At 39.0% G+C, this 18,350-nt stretch overlaps 1 long non-coding RNA gene and 1 gene segment (V, D, J or C); one reads left to right on the top strand and one right to left on the bottom strand.

Moving 5' to 3' along the window:
• Nucleotides 1-18,107, bottom strand: part of LOC125080600 (T cell receptor gamma constant 1-like) — a 28,612-nt gene extending 10,505 nt beyond the window's left edge. The window contains 4 exon segments of the C gene segment in view: nt 2,786-2,836; nt 4,580-4,595; nt 17,169-17,476; nt 17,571-18,107. Of these exon segments, the coding sequence occupies nt 2,786-2,836; nt 4,580-4,595; nt 17,169-17,476; nt 17,571-17,613 (418 nt within the window).
• On the top strand, nt 9,510-17,013 carry LOC125080601 (uncharacterized). 2 transcript variants are annotated; one of them, XR_007121421.1, is made up of 3 exons: nt 9,510-9,725; nt 13,074-14,620; nt 15,856-17,013. It is a non-coding gene; the product is annotated as an uncharacterized LOC125080601 (long non-coding RNA). The 2 variants fall into 2 exon arrangements; XR_007121422.1 differs by lacking the exon at nt 9,510-9,725 and adding an exon at nt 10,510-10,629.
• Nucleotides 18,108-18,350: the final 243 nt, after the last annotated feature.

Raw genomic sequence — 18,350 nt, 5'->3', positions numbered from 1 at the left:
CTGGATATTTCCACTGAAAAATGAGAGAGTACCTTATATTCAAGGTAACAATACTTGAGACAATGCTTATTACATTCTCATCATTTAAAAAAATTTTTTAAAGATTGATTTACTTATGTTAGAGACAGAGAGAGAGAGAGAGAGAGAGAGTATACTAGCAGAGGCAGGCTCAGAGGGAGAGAGAGAGAGGGAGATAAGTAGACTCCCTGCTGAGCATGGAGCCCATCATGGGGCTTGACCTGTTGCTTGACATGGGGCTTGATTCTGTGGCCCTGACACCATGAACTTGGTGTTCACCAGGGTCAACTTGGTTCCGTCTTTCCGTCTTTCCCTCATTCACAGGGGTTGGAGAGTATGATTTTACCTTTTCTCACCATTTTCCTGAAAGTTCTAATATCTTCCCTTAAAGGGTTTTCTTCTCTGATTTCACTTCTTTTACTAGAGTGTAATTTACAGTTAATATTTAATTTTCAAAAAAGAAAAAATAGAAATAATGTATTTGAGTATTTAATAAGTGAGTGTTCAGTATTTTTACAGGATTATTTTATTTCTATATATTAAGGGGTGGATATCTGGTTTAATTGTAAAATAAATTCTTTCCAGAATCTAATTCCCACTGACACTAGACCTGTTGTTACAGAGTCTGAAATTATAATTATGATCTCTTAACCTGGTTATTCCTGAAGGACTGCCCCTTTGAGCTTGAAATTACCCTAACAGTTTCCAGGGAATTGATTTAAAAATCTGAGTTGCCCTTGGTCTCTCTGCAGCTGTTCTGGCAGGAGTGCAAAGACAGCTCTGAGTTATGCAACTGAGTTCTACATGTAGGACAACTCTCCCTCCCCTTCTGCTCCTCTCCCCATGTGCACTTTCCCTCTCTCTCTCTCTAAGAAATAAATTTTTTTTCAGTTTTTTTATTATTTTTATATTATATTAGTCACTATACAGTACATCCTTAGTTTTTGTTGTAGTGTTCCATGATTCATTGTTTACATATAACACCCAGTACTCCATGCAATGTGTGCCCTCCTTAATACCCACCACCAGGCTAGCCCACCCCCTCTTTCCCTCCCCTCTAAAACCCTCAGTCTGTTTCTTGGAGTCCAGTCTCTCATAGTTCGTTAATAAATAAATAAATAAAAATCTTTTAAAAATATAGCTTAGTGTTTCTAATGTCACATTATGGCCTAGACCACACTTTTTTGGAATGGACAAGTCTCTCTTGGATTCCACTCTTTGCCATAATAACTAGTCATGTGACTTTAGGTAAATAACTGAACATCTCTAAGCCTCAGTTTCCCCACTGCAAAACTGGAAAAAGAGGATTTTCTGTATAGGGCTGTGGAGGAATGAGATAGTGCACTAGACCAGTCAGCATGGTATTTGGCCCTTAATAAATCTTAGCTAATATTATTGTTCCCTTTGCAGGAATGGTTTCAGGTCTTTTTTTATCAAATTCTTCCAATAAAAATACAACTTTGTTTTATTTTTTAGAAGATTTTTATTTATTTACTTGAGAGAAACCATGAGCTGGGGGTAGGGGCAGAGACAGAGGGAGAAGCAGGCTCCCTGCTGAGTAGAGAGCCTGATGCAAGGCTCATCCCAGGAACCTGAAATCATGACCTTCAGCTCGAAGGCAGATGTTTAAGCTACTGAGCCCCAAGTATATGAATTTTATAACCAATAGGTATTACATAAATTAAGAAAGCAAAGAGCTGATGAATCTAAGATGTTCTGTGTCTCTGGTAGTCACAAGCCAAAAAATGTGGGGCCCAATGAAGCCACAATCTAAAATTGTTGTCCTTTAGATGGAAGCTTTTTGAGTGATGAGATTGTGTCTTGTTCATCCTTTTATCTCCAGCATCCAGTACAGAAACTGTCTTCAATAAATATTTGCTGAGACACTAAATGAACAAACGAAAATGTAAAAGCATGAAGACAGATTCTTTTTATGGGTTCTGGAGCTGAAATGGTTTACTGAGCTCAAAAATTCCATTAAACTGGACCATCTCTAGGCAATATCACAAGAGCCATAATCGCACACATTTTGACCAGTCTCACCCTCCTCTCTAAGATGTTACAGTAATAAGAATAAATGAGATTTATTGATGTTTTATAGTCATTTATTCTGTTAATTTTTTTGCACTTCTGTTTATTTTTTTAAAGATTTTATTTATTTATTTGACAGACAGAGATCACAAGTAGGCAGAGAGGCAGGCAGAGAGAGAGGGAGGAAGCAGTCTCCCTGTTGAGCAGAGAGCCCAATGCGGGGCTCGATCCCAGAACCCTGGGATCATGACCTGAGCCGAAGGCAGAGGCTTTAACCCACTGAGCCACCCAGGCATCCCTGTACTTCTGTTTTAAAAAGATCAAAGAAATCATATATTTTGCAGGTTACTAGAGAAAGAAGCACTACCCATTAAGAAAGGAACACTACTAATACTGGATGTAGTTGACTAAATTGTTTCTCACTTAAGAGACTGTCTACAAGAAAAACATGCTGAACCAATAACTTACACCAAAGCTTTGTAGACACAGTTCTCAAAATAATTTTAATTTCAATCCTGAATATATTTTACTGTGTGTGTATTTTCTAAAAGTAGACATATAATCTGTTTGCAAGCAGGGAAGTAAATAAACCATTTACAAAGTAGTTTTCTTTCCACTAGAGTGACAAGTAGCGCAAAATTGCTGTCCACAAGTGGAGGGGATCCTATGTTATTTTTTCTTAAAAATATCTATCAATTTTTCACTCACAGGATTGAAATAAAACAAGGTTACTTACCTGGGGGAATTACTATGAGCTTAGTTCCCTGTGCAAACATCTTGATCCAGCCTGAGTTATCACACTGGTTAGAGGTTCTACAAAAACATCAGCCTTCTCCTGAGCTTCACAGCAGGACCAGCAGGTAAAAACATGGTACTGGCAATTTGATCTTCTGGGTTTCCTTGGAAAGCCTTGAATATAGGCTTCTTAGTATCTGATATTTTGTAAGTTTTCCTGAGCTGAGTTACCCAAGTGTCTGTTTTTCAAGGAGGCAGTATTCACTGAGAAGAGCTGATGGAAAACAGAAACAATAAAAGCAAAAGGAAAGAGAGAGATTGGTAGTACGGGTCAACCAACTGTTTATCTACATTACCAGGAAAAGTATTCAGTCAGTTAAGAGGTTTTGATTTCCACGTGTTCAGTTGTGTGAAACTGCTCAGAGATGCATCAAAGGAAAAACACTTCTGTTCTCACAAACACCAGACCTGCTCTGTTAGTAATTTGGGATTGTATTTCTAAAGGAGGAAACTTCAGTAACCCAAAATGTAAATATACCAACAGAGATATACTTTGGAAATATGAACAATGGCCTCCATTTTTTAAATTTTATTATTTTTTAATTTAAATTTTATTATTATTATTTTTTTAAACATATAATATATTTTTATCCCCAGGGGTACAGGTCTGTGAATCGAATGGCCTCCATTTTTTAATCAGCTACTTTCACGACTTGACAACATGATTCTTCATCACACAATGCAAAATGAGAAAATAATTTGTGTAATGACAATGTTTTTCCTGGAATAAAAAAGAGATTTGTAGAAGTTTATCTCCCATGAGATAATAGATTTTGATTCAACCCAAAATTTGAAAACAAAATCCATTTTTCTGAAATGTTGAAAGGGGAAGCCTCTTGGAAGCTCTTCTATGATCTTCAAAAATACATGTGTAGCTCTGTCTCTGTGGTTAACTAGCTTTGGACAAGACATTTGTCATCTCTGGGCTCCCATGTCCCTATTTGCTGCTTAGGCATTGGGCTATGTATGTCCAAAGGGCACTTTGTGTTCCCACAGCTTATGAACTTGAGATGAAGAGCAAGAAAGGGTCTGCTGGGCTGCTCAAGTGAGAAAGGAGTTGAGGGTTAGTAATAGAAAATGATTTCATACAGTTCCCTTCTGACTCTGCAATACTGTGAGATCCCAGTAGACACAGTATCAGGGGGCTTCATGGCACATGAGGACCTTACTGACTATCAGGTAAAAGACTGTTGTTTTTCTTATCTGTGTCTAAGCCAGCATGGGGCTAGTCTTACAGGTAATATTGGTGGAGCCATATAGGATTCATTTCAGGGGCTTTTCTATTTTCGCTGGTACCAGTGGACAATGACCTTCTTGAGAGAAACTCCAGGCTGCTTGCAATGTATGTGAACTGTTCTGTCTGGTGTTCAGGTAAAGGAAAGTTGATTCTGAAAGATTCTCACTCTGGTGTTTCCATTTGAAGTGCAATAGAGTGAGGTCAGAGGTACCTGAACAAGTTGACAGTAGACATAAAAACAGTGAAAAGACAAGAAACAAGTACATTCAACCTACAAACCCAAGCCAAAGACCCATATATCCATAGGGTTGGCATTTGAAAAAGTGACTAGTTAGAATTCTCTCCAAGAGGGGCCAATAATCAGGACTGGGGAGGAAGTAGCAGCCCTTGTTCATCAAAGGCAGGGCTGGGGGAGGAAGGTTTGCTTTAGAACCAAGGAAAGACCTTCTCAGTAAGATCTGTCTGAGTGTTGTTGATTATGTTCCTGGTGTAAAGAACTACCAGATCCCAGAAGACTTCACCTAAACCCTATGTTATAATAATTCATTGTAATCTTTCCCTTCAGAGCAACATCCTCACATTTTTCCATTAGGTTTTGTTTCAAACACACCTATCCTTGAGCTCTACTTCACTCAGACTTAGAGATTTTCCACCATGTTTTGGAAGAGTGTGTGGAACTATATGGCTATGGTGAGAATTAGAAGAAAAATCTTTATCCATTTATTCTTCTCCTACCCCCTTAACCCCCCATGTTGCATCTCCTCTACCTCATATCAGGGAGATCATATGATAGTTGTCTTTCTCCGATTGACTTATTTTGCTAAGCATGATACCCTCTAGTTCCATCCACGTTGTCGCAAATGGCAAGATTTCATTTCTTTTGATGGCTGCATAGTATTCCATTGTGTATATATACCACATCTTCTTTATCCATTCGTCTGTTGATGGACATCTAGGTTCTTTCCATAGTTTGGCTATTGTAGACATTGCTGCTATAAACATTCAGGTGCATGTGCCCCTTCGGATCACTACGTTTGTATCTTTAGGGTAAATACCCAGCAGTGCAATTGCTGGGTCATAGGGTAGTTCTATTTTCAACATTTTGAGGAACCTCCATGCTGTTTTCCAGAGTGGTTGCACCAGCTTGCAATTCCCACCAACAGTGTAGGAGGGTTCCCCTTTCTCCGCATCCTCGCCAGCATCTGTCATTTCCTGACTCGTTAATTTTAGCCATTCTGACTGGTGTGAGGTGATATCTCATGGTGGTTTTGATTTGTATTTCCCTGATGCCGAGTGATATGGAGCACTTTTTCATGTGTCTGTTGGCCATCTGGATGTCTTCTTTGCAGAAATGTCTGTTCATGTCCTCTGCCCATTTCTTGATTGGATTATTTGTTCTTTGGGTGTTGAGTTTGCTAAGTTCTTTATAGATTTTGGACACTAGCCCTTTATCTGATATGTCATTTGCAAATATCTTCTCCTATTCTGTCAGTTGTCTTTTGGTTTTGTTCACTGTTTCCTTTGCTGTGCAAAAGCTTTTGATCTTGATAAAATCCCAATAGTTCATTTTTGCCATTGCTTCCCTTGCTTTTGGGGATGTTCCTAGGAAGATGTTGCTTCGGCTGAGGTCGAAGAGGTTGCTGCTTGTGTTCTCCTCAAGGATTTTGATGGATTCCTTTCTCGCATTGAGATCCTTCATCCATTTTGAGTCTATTTTCGTGTGTGGTGTAAGGAAATGATCCAATTTCATTTTTCTGCATGTGGCTGTCCAATTTTCCCAACACCATTTATTGAAGAGGCTGTCTTTTTTCCATTGGACATTCTTTCCTGCTTTGTCGAAGATGAGTTGACCATAGAGTTGAGGGTCTATTTCTGGGCTCTCTATTCTGTTCCATTGATCTATGTGTCTGTTTTTGTGCCAGTACCATGCTGTCTTGATGATGACAGCTTTGTAATAGAGCTTGAAGTCCGGAATTGTGATGCCACCAATGGATATTGGGGAGGGTATGTGCTATGGTGAGTGCTGTGAAGTGTGTAAACCTGGCGATTCGCAGACCTGTACCCCTGGGGATAAAAATATATGTTTATAAAAAATAAAATTAAAAAAAAAGAATGTACATGATCATACTCTACTATATCTTGCTTTTTTAAACATTATATGCTGACCTTTCTAGGTCAAAACATAAACAAAACAAAAAAAAAAGAAGAAAAATCTTATTACTTTATGTAATAACAAATGAGACGATAATCCCACAACTTTATCCAGAAGCATGTACATTCTGTAGATCAGTAGTTTGTAAAAAATTTCCAAGGCTTAGTGAATATTCACAATTGCCCCAGCTGTTGCTTTAGACGCTATGATGTTTCTGCTGTGAATGAAGAAAATTCTTGGTGAAAAGACATCCTTTGGTTTATTACCCTCAACTCTTTTCCTATTCACAGTTCTTAGTTTTTCAAAATAAAGCAAACTTGATTATTATTGGAAAGACAATGTAAAATGTGCCTTTTAAAAATTCCTGACTTCCTATGTTAGCTGAGATGGCTCAGAGAAACAGTGTAGTTGTAGTGGAAAAGGACACAGTGATGTGTTGACCTTGTGCTAGACTTGTCCTGCATGCAACCTTCTTCAGTCCCCAGCAACAGTATGAGAAAGATGTAGTAACTTTCCTAGATCATGCTGTCAGTTAAGAGGCTGAGCAGGAGTTCAAACCCAAGTCCATGTTACTTCAAAGGCCTTATATCTTCCATCATTCCTTTATTCATTCATTCATTCATTCAAAGTCAGCACACCATTTTGCTTATTGGATTTAGCTTCCTTCCCCAGAAACTTCTCATAGATGTAGAAGAAGGACACTAACTAGGACACCAGATGTCACTAACAAAAGCCAACCTAGGCCCCAGAGAGGTAAATAGATGATAAGGTGACCTGACTAAAAGAAACAACACAGATTGGGGGCTTGGGGTCCTAGCTCAGACCTTGCTGAGGACACAGATGCAGGAGAAATGTCCAGTCCAGCCAATAGCCAGGTCCCTCTGGGAGGTAGAAAGGAGCATGTATATGTTTGCAGGGGTGTGGCGTTGTGGGAGGGTTTTTGTTCAGTGGAAGTGGAGCATTTCTATACAGTGTATCCCAGCAGGCACAGTAATATAGCCCAGCATCTTCCTCATTAACTCGGTGTATCCTAAGACTCGCTGGCAAATCCCTCTGCCATTTCCTGGCTTCATATCTTTCCTCATTAAACCCTTGTTCGTGGACCACATTTTCATTTGAGGAGATATACAGAATTCGTTTTAGAGGCTGGTCTGGCTTCTGTTGATACCAGTGAATATATACATTATTCCTTAAGCCTCCTGCTTTTATTTGGCATTCTAAAAATGCTGTGTTTCCTTGTTTCTTGGTAATGGATGGTACAAGTTGTGTTATTAAAAACTCTGCATTTGTATCTGAAAGGAAAACAAAAATAACAATTAGCAAAATTTTGACATTCCTTAAAATAATACACATTTATTTTCTATTAACGAAAACCTAGGAGTTTAGGATTTACATTTCTTTCCTGAAGAATTCAAGGTCATGGTGGAATTTATTTGCCTAGGTTGAATTACTTTTTGGGCTTTCTTCTGCCCACAATGGCTGACTTGATTGTCCAGGCTTTCTATCTCTTTTCTTCACTGAGTGAAATCTCCCATGGGTAAAGCCACTTACAGATCCACAGGGAGGCCAGCAGGATGACCTGTGATGGGTGCAGCATCTTGCCGGCACTTGTCAGGAGAGGTGGTTGAATACCGAACTGATCACAGAGCAAATCTGAGGGCTGATTTACTAAGAGGAAGTGGTGTTCTGAACACACAGCTAAGACCCATAGACTGCAGAGAAAGGGAGCCACAGTATTTACCCTAAAACATCCCGCAAAACAGGGTTGCTAACTCAGTTTATCAGTATATCCCTCTCGTTACTGTGTGATTGTTATCATTGATCGATAATTAGTGTAAAGAAGCCATTTCTTACTAAAGGATTATGGTCCTTTATTGGTTCAAATCAGATAGTGGGAGAAAGGGGGAGAGTTCTTACAGTTTTCTTCTTCTAGGAGTTAAGGTTATCTGCTTCTCTCCTTCTCTATCTCTAGTCCTTCCATTGAAGTTTATGTAATTTCTAGTGGGTCTATCTTTATGTTAACTAATTCTTTCCTTATATCTCTTAAATCCACTGGTGAGCCACTCAAGGCATTCTTCATCTCTGCTACTGTGTTTTTTTATTTTTTGCATTTCCTTTGATTCTTCAAATCTCTCTGCTGAAATCATCTGTCTGATGATCTTGTATACGATTTACCTTTTCTATTAGATTAAAGCCTTTAATATATTAATCATATTTATATTAAATTCTTCGATAGTTCCAACATCTATCATATCTCAGTCTGTTATGATGACTGCTTCGTAGCCTCAGACTATCTTTATTTTTGACCTGTTTCATGCCTCTGAAATTTTTGGTTGGAAGCTGGACATGTTGTAAGGTACAGTAGATACTGAGATAAATGTATTTTATACTTGAAAATGAGCGCACCTTTCCTTCTGCTAGCCATTACGTGGGTGTTTGTGTTACTAGTCAGGAGTTAGCCTGGATTTGAAGTCTTTGTTGCTAAGTTATCAGGGTTGAAATTTTTTGTCAGAGTTCAGACACTTAAAAATTCTCCAGTTGTACTTTATCTTTGTTTCTTCACTTGTCTTTGAGTCTTTGTTCTGCTCCCCAAAGAAAGGTCTCTTGAAGTTCTCTCAATAGTATTGCACTGTGACTTTTACTCAAGGTTTCCTAGCATGGGGGTGAAAGGTCAAGAAGGGGACCTACTCTGATATTTTTATTAAGTCTCAATTTTAACCGGAGACAGTGAAACTGGGTCTTAAGGATGTGGCTTTGGCAAGTATTCCTTTCCAGAGGTAGAACATTTTATTTCATTTTCAAAAAGATTTTGTTTATTTATTTAGAGAGAGAAAGAGCATGAATAGGGGGAGGGGCAGAGGGAGAGGGAAAAAGAGAATCTGAAGCAGGCTGCCTGCTGAGCTGGATCCAGAGATCCCGAGCTGAACCAAAGTAAAGAGCCCAGCGCTCAGCCAACTGACCTACCCGGGTGCCCCCCAGAGATAGAACAATTTAAATCCCTGTCTCCCTCCCCCAGCTGCAGGAGGTTCCCACCTATTTCAGGCCGTGGTTCTGATGCCCATCCTTGAGCAGATGAAAACTGTTACTGTGGACATAGAGGAGATGTTCTGGGCAAAGTCCTGGTGGTCGCTCGCTTCTTTGTCTTCCCTCAACTGTAGCAGGATTCCACCAGCGCCTTCCCCTGCAGGTGAAGTCACTTTTTTCTACAGTGGTGATGGGGTAGATTAGGTATTGGTGGATTTAGCAGTAGTAGCTGTTGTTCCCCTCCTGCAGCACCCAGGGAAGCTTACTCTGGATTGTCCTGATCTTCCCTGCAAGAATTTTATGGAGTTCCTGGAGAAGCAGCTTAAAGGCTGATGGGAAGTATCCCATATTTTGGTCCTCCAGGGTTCACACTCTTCCACTGGTCTATACTCAGCTCCTATTGTTTCATTAAAAATCTCCACTTTAATCCTGTGACCAGTGGAATGTGTTTGACAACATCTGTCCAAGGTGAGCATCCTGTTTCTCCCTGCAAGTGACCGTCTGTCTCCAGTTTTTGTTTAAGTCATTAGCCCTGCAATCCTAGTTCTCTGATGGGTTCAAGCAAAGTATCAAATTTCAGTGCGTCCTGCTTTTTTTGGATGTTATTGTAAGATGGGAACCCTGCTATTTCCAGCTGTTTACATCTCTGAGCACATGTAGGTCCTTTTTCTTATTTTGTTTTTCTTTGTGTTTCTTTGTGTTTTTTTTTTTTAATGTAAACAATTTTCTATCAAAAGAAGGAGTAAATTTCAGTTGGGTTCTGCCCAAAGGCCCATTATATTGCTTTACATTTTTTTAACTGGATTTCTTTTCTTATTATTGAGTCTTGGGACTTCTCTCTATTCTGGACATCAGTCTTTGATATGTTTTTGGAGAATATTTTCCTTGAATCTGTTTTTTTTTTCTATCCATTTTCTTGGAATTTTCTATTTTCCTTCCATTTTCAGTCTTGAGAAAAACAGAAATGTTAATTTTGAGGAAGTGCAGTTTATCAAAGATTTCTTTTATGATTCTTGCTTTTTGTGTCCTATATGAGAAATTTTTACCTAACCCAAGGTCACAAAGATTTTCTCCTATATGTTCATCTAGAAGTTTACTGTTTTGTTTTTACTTTTAGACCTAGAATGCAGTTTTAGTTAATTTGTGTATGTGATGTTTGGTATGGGTTGTGGTTTATTATATTTTTACATACATAAACAATTGTTTCATAGTCAGTTGTAGAAAAGCCTATTCTTTGTCCATTGGATTTCTGTGGCATCTTTGTTAAGAATTAGTTAACCACTTATGTGTTGCTCTATTTCTGGATTTTGTTCTTATCTATGTATCTACATTTTTACCAATACCCCACTGTTTTGACCATTGTAGCTTAACAGTAAGTGTTTTCTTTTTTTTTAAACATTTTTTAAATTTATTTTCAGCATAACAGTATTCATTGTTTTTGTACCACACCCAGTGCTCCATGCAATCCATGCCCTCTCTAATACCCACCACCTGGTTCCGCCAACCTCCCACCCCCACACCTCTTCAAACCCTTCAGATTGTTTTTCAGAGTCCATAGTCTCTCATTGTTCACCTCCCCTTCCAATTTCCCCCAACTCCCTTCTCCTAACTCCCCATGTCCTCCATGCTATTTGTTATGTTCCACAAATAAGTGAAACCATATGATAATTGACTCTCTCTGCTTGACTTATTTCACTCAGCATAATCTCTTCCAGTCCCGTCCATGTTGCTACAAAAGTTGGGTATTCATCCTTTCTGACGGAGGCATAATACTCCATAGTATATATGGACCACATCTTCCTTATCCATTCGTCCGTTGAAGGGCATCTTGGTTCTTTCCACAGTTTGGCGACCGTGGCCATTGCTGCTCTAAACATTGGGGTACAGATGGCCCTTCTTTTCACTACATCTGTATCTTTGGGGTAAATACCCAGTAGTGCAATTGCAGGGTCATAGGGAAGCGCTATTTTTAATTTCTTGAGGAATCTCCACACTGTTCTCCAAAGAGGCTGCACCAACTTGCATTCCCACCAACAGTGTAAGAGGGTTCCCCTTTCTCCACATCCCCTCCAACACATGTTGTTTCCTGTCTTGCTAATTTTGGCCATTCTAACTGGTGTAAGGTGATATCTTGGTGGTCTGGAGCTGCCCAAACAGTAAGTGTTTTCAAAAAGACTCTTTTCAAAATATTTTGGCAATACTATGTTCTCTGTCTTCCCATATAAATTTTGCAAAAAGCTAACTGATTTCTATGAAAAGTTTTTGTGGGATTTTGATTGGGATTACATTGAATGTATTTATCAGTTTGGAGAATTTTGATCTCCTAACTACATATGGCATATTTCTAGATTTATTTAGTTCTTCTTTGACTTCTGTCAGTAAAGTTTTATTGTTTTCAGTGTACAAATCCTTCCCATTTTTTGGTTAAATTTCACCTCTAACTATTATAGAGATTTTTTTTTAATATCGTTGCTGTTATTATTGTAAATGATGCTTTTTTTAAGTTTCACTTTCCAGTTGAGAATTGCCAATATAATTGCAATTGATTTTACATCTCACATTCTACTTCATTGTATATAGTCCTCCATTATGTGCACGTGCCATCATTTATTCATCCAGTCTTGCTGTGTTTGGATATTTATGTCACTTCCAACATTTTGCAGTTACATAATGAAATTCCATGTATTTTTTCACATTTTTGAAAGTTGTGCCTTTAGAGTAAATTTCTAAAGGTGCTTTTAATAGGTTGAAAGGTAAATGCAAATGAACTTTTGGTAGATATTTCCAAATATCCCCACAAAATGATTGTATTTTGCATCCTTACCTTCAATATATGAGTGTCTGTTTCCCCCCACAGATTCACCAATGGAATATATTGTCAAACTTTTAAATTGTTGCCAATCTCATGGGTTAGAAATTATATCTCAATGTAGTTTTAATTGATCTTTATCTTATAAGTGAAATTGAGCATTTTTAATATGTTTAAGGGCTATTTTTATATTTCTCTTCATAAGTTGGCTTTTCATGTCTTTTGTCACTTTCCTACAGGATATTTTAAACATTTTACCTCCATTTTTTAAACGTATTTTTTGTATCGAGGATAGTTGGCTTTTATGTGCTCTACAAATTGCATCTATTTCCTAATGACTTGTCATTTGTCCTTTGGTTTAACATGCTACTTTTTGTTATGTTGGCTTTTATTTTTTCATTGTCATGTAGTATAATTTATCAATTTTTTTTCTTATTGCATCTTGAGTTTTAGTTATAGTTACCAACTCATTCCTTAACTTTGTGTTGCATTGCAGAGGCTGGTAAATACATATTTATTTTGTATAGAGTCAGATGACAAATATTTTATATTTTACTCAGGCTTTTTTGCTTAAAGGTCTCTGTTGTGATTAGTCACCTCTGCCATATAGCTCAAAAGCAGTCATAGACAGTTATAAAATGAATAGGCATGGTTGTGTTCCAGGAATGCCAGGGGCATGTGTACTATTATAAATGTTCAAAAGAAAAAGGACTTATTTATTTATTTATTTTCTATTATTTAAAAAAAAAGGAAAGAAAATACTATGCTATGTTTTTTAAAAATATTTTGTTATTTCTTATACTGTTTTGTTGTTTGCTATTATATTTTGCTGTTGTTTTATAATTTGAAAGTCCAATCAGCCAATATACTTATATTTATTCAGACTCAGCAAAGAATAGTTGTCTATTTGTGTCAATAATTATTTTATGGAGTCAGATGCGCTACCGTTGCGCTACGAGGCCAATAATTATTTTATGAATAACAGTTTGTCTTCGCTTTGGCTGTAGGAACCACAGAGGAGAAGCCATTTCTACTGTTCATGCTTCAGAGGTAGGACAGTACCCAGTACGAGGACAGACACTGAAGCCAGAAACCAGCCCTCCATCCCATTTGGTAACTCCATGACCACAAAGTAAACAACGTCTTATGCTTTTGTCTGCTCATCTGTAAAATGTGAATCATGATAGTGCAGTATCACAGTATTGTCACAGGATGAGAAAGACTATTTCAAGGGATTTAGCACAGTGCCTAAGAAAGAGCAGCAGCTCTGACTAAATGGCCCCTGCAGTCCTCCTTAGGCTCACAGCAGAACCCTGGGGGAAAAAGTCTGTGTGAACACTAATATCCCCTCCCTGCCCTGGAGGATCTGAGGCTTGTGCAGAAGAAAGTGGGCTGCTGGGGCTGTCCCCTGATCCACAGTGTGGAATGATCTATAATCCTCACTGTAGGAGAGGCTGTGAGCTCCTGTCCATGTTCTTCCCCAGTATGTACAAAGCAAATAAATGCTAAACTGCTTCAGAAGACCTGATGGAGAGGAAGAAAGTGGGAATGAAGGATTTGAAAGTTATTTCATCTTTCTAAGTCTCAAATTACTCATATTACAATGGACAAAATGAATATTACATTACAGAATGTTGTGATGATTATATACACGTATGTAATATCAGCAAGGTGTTTCCTGGCACTCAGTGATTTCCTCTTTGGATCTGAGCAATGCTAAACATTCAGGTAATCTCTGGTCAGTTAAGAAAAAAAGAGTACATGACTAGGTTTCTGTAGGTCCTAATGTGTGAGCATAATCCAAGTTTTCAGAGGTTGAAGAAGAATTCCTGGGAAATGGAGTCCAGCCCTGAGAACAAGATGAGGAGCTGCTCCTGGTGCTCATGTAGGGAAGGATGCAGGTGGATACAAACCTGAGAGGAGGATCTGTGTGGGTTGTCTGGGTGTTGCAGAACTTCTTTTCCTTTAGTGGCCACAGTTCTTGGTCATGCTGCTTCAAAGAATGAAGAAGTAGATCAGATGAAAGAAGAGTGGTGGGCAGCAAAGCAAAGTTTATTGAGCCGTAGTACATAAACTCCCCAATGGGAGGGGCCCTGTGAGAGTTGCCTACCCCCACCCCAAAGTTTCTAAGTGTAGGGGTTTTTATGGCCTCGTTGGTGAACTGTTTTTATCTGACGAACACTCCATGCTCCTGTCACCCAATCAGGTTTTTTGTTCACAAACTCATCTACCTATTCAGTAGTTGTTCACGTGGGAAAGGGTGGAGGGCTCCTTCCAGGGTGTGAAAAATCCTCTCACAGGTGGTTTCCTCTCAAGGCGGGACCCCTTCTCCCTGCCTGCCTTTCTTTGTGGGAACCTTGCAAAATGAGATTATCACTCAGTAGAACTAGTTGAGGTTTGATTTTCTGCCTTTGAAACAAGATCCTAGGTGAAGTGGATGTTGCTGGTCCATGAATGAAACTTTGAGTATCAAGGACTTGGAATACAGATCTAAATAATTTCATTTTCAAATATGCCATAATAACCCATATAAGCAATGCAATGTCTCAATATGGTGAGCATTAGACATGCTCCAAGCACTTGTAAGAGCTTTATATGTATTATTGACATTACTCTTCCTGACACCTCCTTAAAGTTAATACATATTTCATTTTAAAATAAGGAAAGTGAATCAGAGATACATTATGCAATTTATCCAGAGTTAAGACAGCCAATATGGGAAAGGTGGATATGTAGTAAAGGGTCATTGAAGAAACACTGAGAAATAGGGAAACCTAAAATAACAATCAATGTCACTCTATGATATACTCTCAGTGTATCATAGAGTGGTGACTGGCAAATGTTTTCTGTAGAGGGCTAAATGGTAACATTTTAGGCTTTGTGGGTCTCTGTTGCAACTACTCAATTCTGCCATTGTAGTACAGAAGCAGCTATAGATAATTTGTAAACATATGGACAAAGTTGTGTTTCAATAAAACTTTATTTACAAAACTGGGGGCTGCTAGGTATAGACAGTTTGCTGACTTCCTGTTCTGTGGTAACCATTATGATTAATTGTAGTGTTTCAGTCCTTCCCCCCTCCTGCCCTGGGGGATACAGTGTAATAATATAATATTATTCCACAGAAAATGGTAAGTGTATAATAATATTAAGTATCTCTTATAGGTATAGATTTAGTCTATATTGTTACGTGAACAATCTCATTATTAAATGTATAAATCAATAAATTTTGGCTGTTATGTATACATAACAGAAGCTTTTTGATAAAATGTACAAAATCTGTACATGTACCAAGAAGAATTAAAAACACCTATCCTTCCAGGAACATCCACTCTTTAAAGAATTCCTTTGCATTTGTTCTTTTTATGCCTTGGAGAGTTTACTATATGTAAGCCATTTCTGTATTTGACATTCTCTTGCTAATATGTGGTGATTATGCTTGTTTACTTATAATTGGTCAAAAAACTTGTTTTAAAGAGCTCCATAGTACTTTGACACTTCAAAACCTCATAGGTAAGGAGCCCTCTTCCCTCCTGTTCATCACTGTAGTGTTTCCCCATTGTTATGTGTTGAAAAGTCAGGGTAGCTGCATCTCCTGAGATGAGTCCCCATGTGCCCACTTCAATGCAGTTCTGTACTGCTCTATTGGTTTAATCAAATAATCTGTGTAAAGTATTTAGCACATACTGTGTAAACCTTAATCCCTCTTTCATTTACTCCTCCCTGGAAAGGGCTCATGTTTTCTTGCTCTATATTCCATTCAGGGGTCTTCTTACTTTGTTTCTATAGACACCTTAGAGGACAGGTGAGGCCCTGTTGAGACCCAGGCCCTCAGATTCCTCCCACTGGGACCCACCCCAGTCAGGAATCATGATGACAGGGTGTGGGGCACAAGATCCCGAGTTCGCCTGTGGAAAGGGGCTGACTCTGTTGTGGGAGTAATTCATTCTGCTTCCAAAGTGTCTCTGCATTTGATAACACCACCTGATTCTTAGAAAGAGAATGTCATGATCTCAGGAACTAGAGGTAAACCGCAGGTATGGTAATTCTGTGATCGGATATCCATGTTACCAAAGGCAACAAATTTTCTGTGAAGTAAAGGTTTTCCTCATCCTTTGAAAGTGGACTCCTGAGTGATGGGAGGGGACTTTTACATTTTCATACATTACACTTTTTCCCTATTTTTGAAATCTCATAGCCAACCAGTTACTAATCACAAAACTCAATTCTCAATAATTATCTTTTGTTTTATTAATTTGTGAGGGACATTACCTTTCTTTTCTTTAGAGATGTAGGGAGTGTGTATTATCCTTCTTTTTAACCATCTGATCCTTATTCAGGATCTTTGGTTTCTTTGTAGAACCCTGGAGAACAAAGTTAGAGGCATATCCCCCATGCTGGAGATGCCTGATGTGCTCAGGGGCCTCTTCCAATGGGGCAGTGCTGGTTTTCTCCCAGCACTGATCGCTGAACCTGGAGTGATGTGCCACTTCTACCTCTAGGATACAGGATTTATACATTGGTCTCTCCTATACCCAAAATAGCTGATTGTTTTCTTTGAGATTTAATGGTCACTGGATTCCTTCAGGATGGCCTCAGACACTAATAAAAGACATACAATTTTTACATTTGACAGATTATTGCACAACTAAAGAACTATAATGTCCATGAATAACATCAGTAAGTAATAATAACCAGAAATATTTATGTTAAATGTGTACCCCTTTCTGTCTTCATTCTGAACCATTCAGATACTAGACTTCCCTCTCTCCACAGTGAAATAACAGACAAATGGATTTTTTTTTCTGACCTATCCACGTTGTATTTTCATAGTTTCCAGACAGTTGAATTTAGTTGGAAATCGTGTCAGATTGCTATAATTTGGACCATAATTGTTGATATCACATGGGGCTCACTGTCTAAGCAGAATCTATGATGTCTTCATATAAAGTTCAGGAAATACTGCAGAGGGCAAGACTCAGGATGGGCACCCAGCTGTGCAGCCTCTGCGGTTGCCCATATTGAGAAGGATATGGGTCGGTCAGACCTGAAGAGGTTCTTGCACAGCTTCTCTTGGCAACTGTGATGCTGTGGATCCAATTCCAGCTGCCACAGTAGTACACGGCCTCATCTTCTTTCTCTAGGAAATTTATTTTCAATGTTGAAGTGGAAGTATGAGTGTTTTTACTTGCCTCAAATTTGTTGTTCTTCCCGTCTAAGGGAACTTGAACACGGTTTGTTATGACAGCTGTTAGATATTCTATCTCCTGATCTGGTTTCTGCCAGTACCAGTATATGGTTTCACTGTTGAAGTTCTTAGCAGACACGTTGCATGATATGTGGGCACTCTTATCTCTTGCTCTGGAAACTGATATTTCATGTTGCTCCAATGTCGCCTGCCCAAGGCCAACTGCAACCAAAGAGAGAAATTCCCATGAACAAATTACATGGAAACAATTTCTTCAGTCTCCTCTATTGACTGAAGTGACTGGGGGACAACTCACAGGCCGAGAGGGATGAGAAGATGAGAGCTTCTAGCAGTGGCATCTTGTTGGCCTGGCTGGCTCCCCAGTGACAAGGTAAGAAGTGAGGTCCCTTTTAGCAGGACTTGTCAGGTCAGTGGCTGGAGGGTGGAGCTGGTTCAGGTTTCTCAGAAGTGGTGACCTAGATAGTTCCCTGGGGTTGTGCATGATCAGCCGCAGATCTGAGCAGGTCTGGGGCTTCCTGTGCCCTGTGAGTGCTAGGCAGATGGGGTAAGAAGCCTCTCAATCTGGAAAGAAATTCCTGGTGTGAATGCGTCCATCTAGCCCAGGATAGGATAATTCTCACACCCACTTAGCCATCTCCCCTGGAATCCTGTACCGTAGAAAAGTAAGGACATGCCTGCTGGGTTCATCCCCTATGTCTGTCTGTCTGTCTGATTTGTAGTTGATTCAAGACTCAAGTAGGATATCTGACCTTTACTCTTTATAACACAGCACAACAAAACAACAACCGGACACTGAAATATCTCATTGACATTACTGAATATGTACACAAGCACCAGAGTATTTTGTGTTTTCTTTTTTTTTTTTTTTTTAAAGATTTTATTTATTTATTTGACAGAGAGAAATCACAAGTAGACAGAGAGGCAGGCAGAGAGAGAGAGGGAAGCAGGCCTCTTGCTGAGCAGAGAGCCCGATGCGGGACTCGATCCCAGGACCCTGAGATCATGACCTGAGCCGAAGGCAGCGGCTTAACCCACTGAGCCACCCAGGCGCCCCTATTTTGTGTTTTCTAAAGTT

The sequence above is a fragment of the Lutra lutra genome, chromosome 11 (assembly GCF_902655055.1).
Source record: "Lutra lutra chromosome 11, mLutLut1.2, whole genome shotgun sequence".
In the NCBI taxonomy this organism is placed as follows: domain Eukaryota; kingdom Metazoa; phylum Chordata; class Mammalia; order Carnivora; family Mustelidae; genus Lutra; species Lutra lutra.
This window is presented reverse-complemented; position numbering and strand designations above follow the sequence as displayed.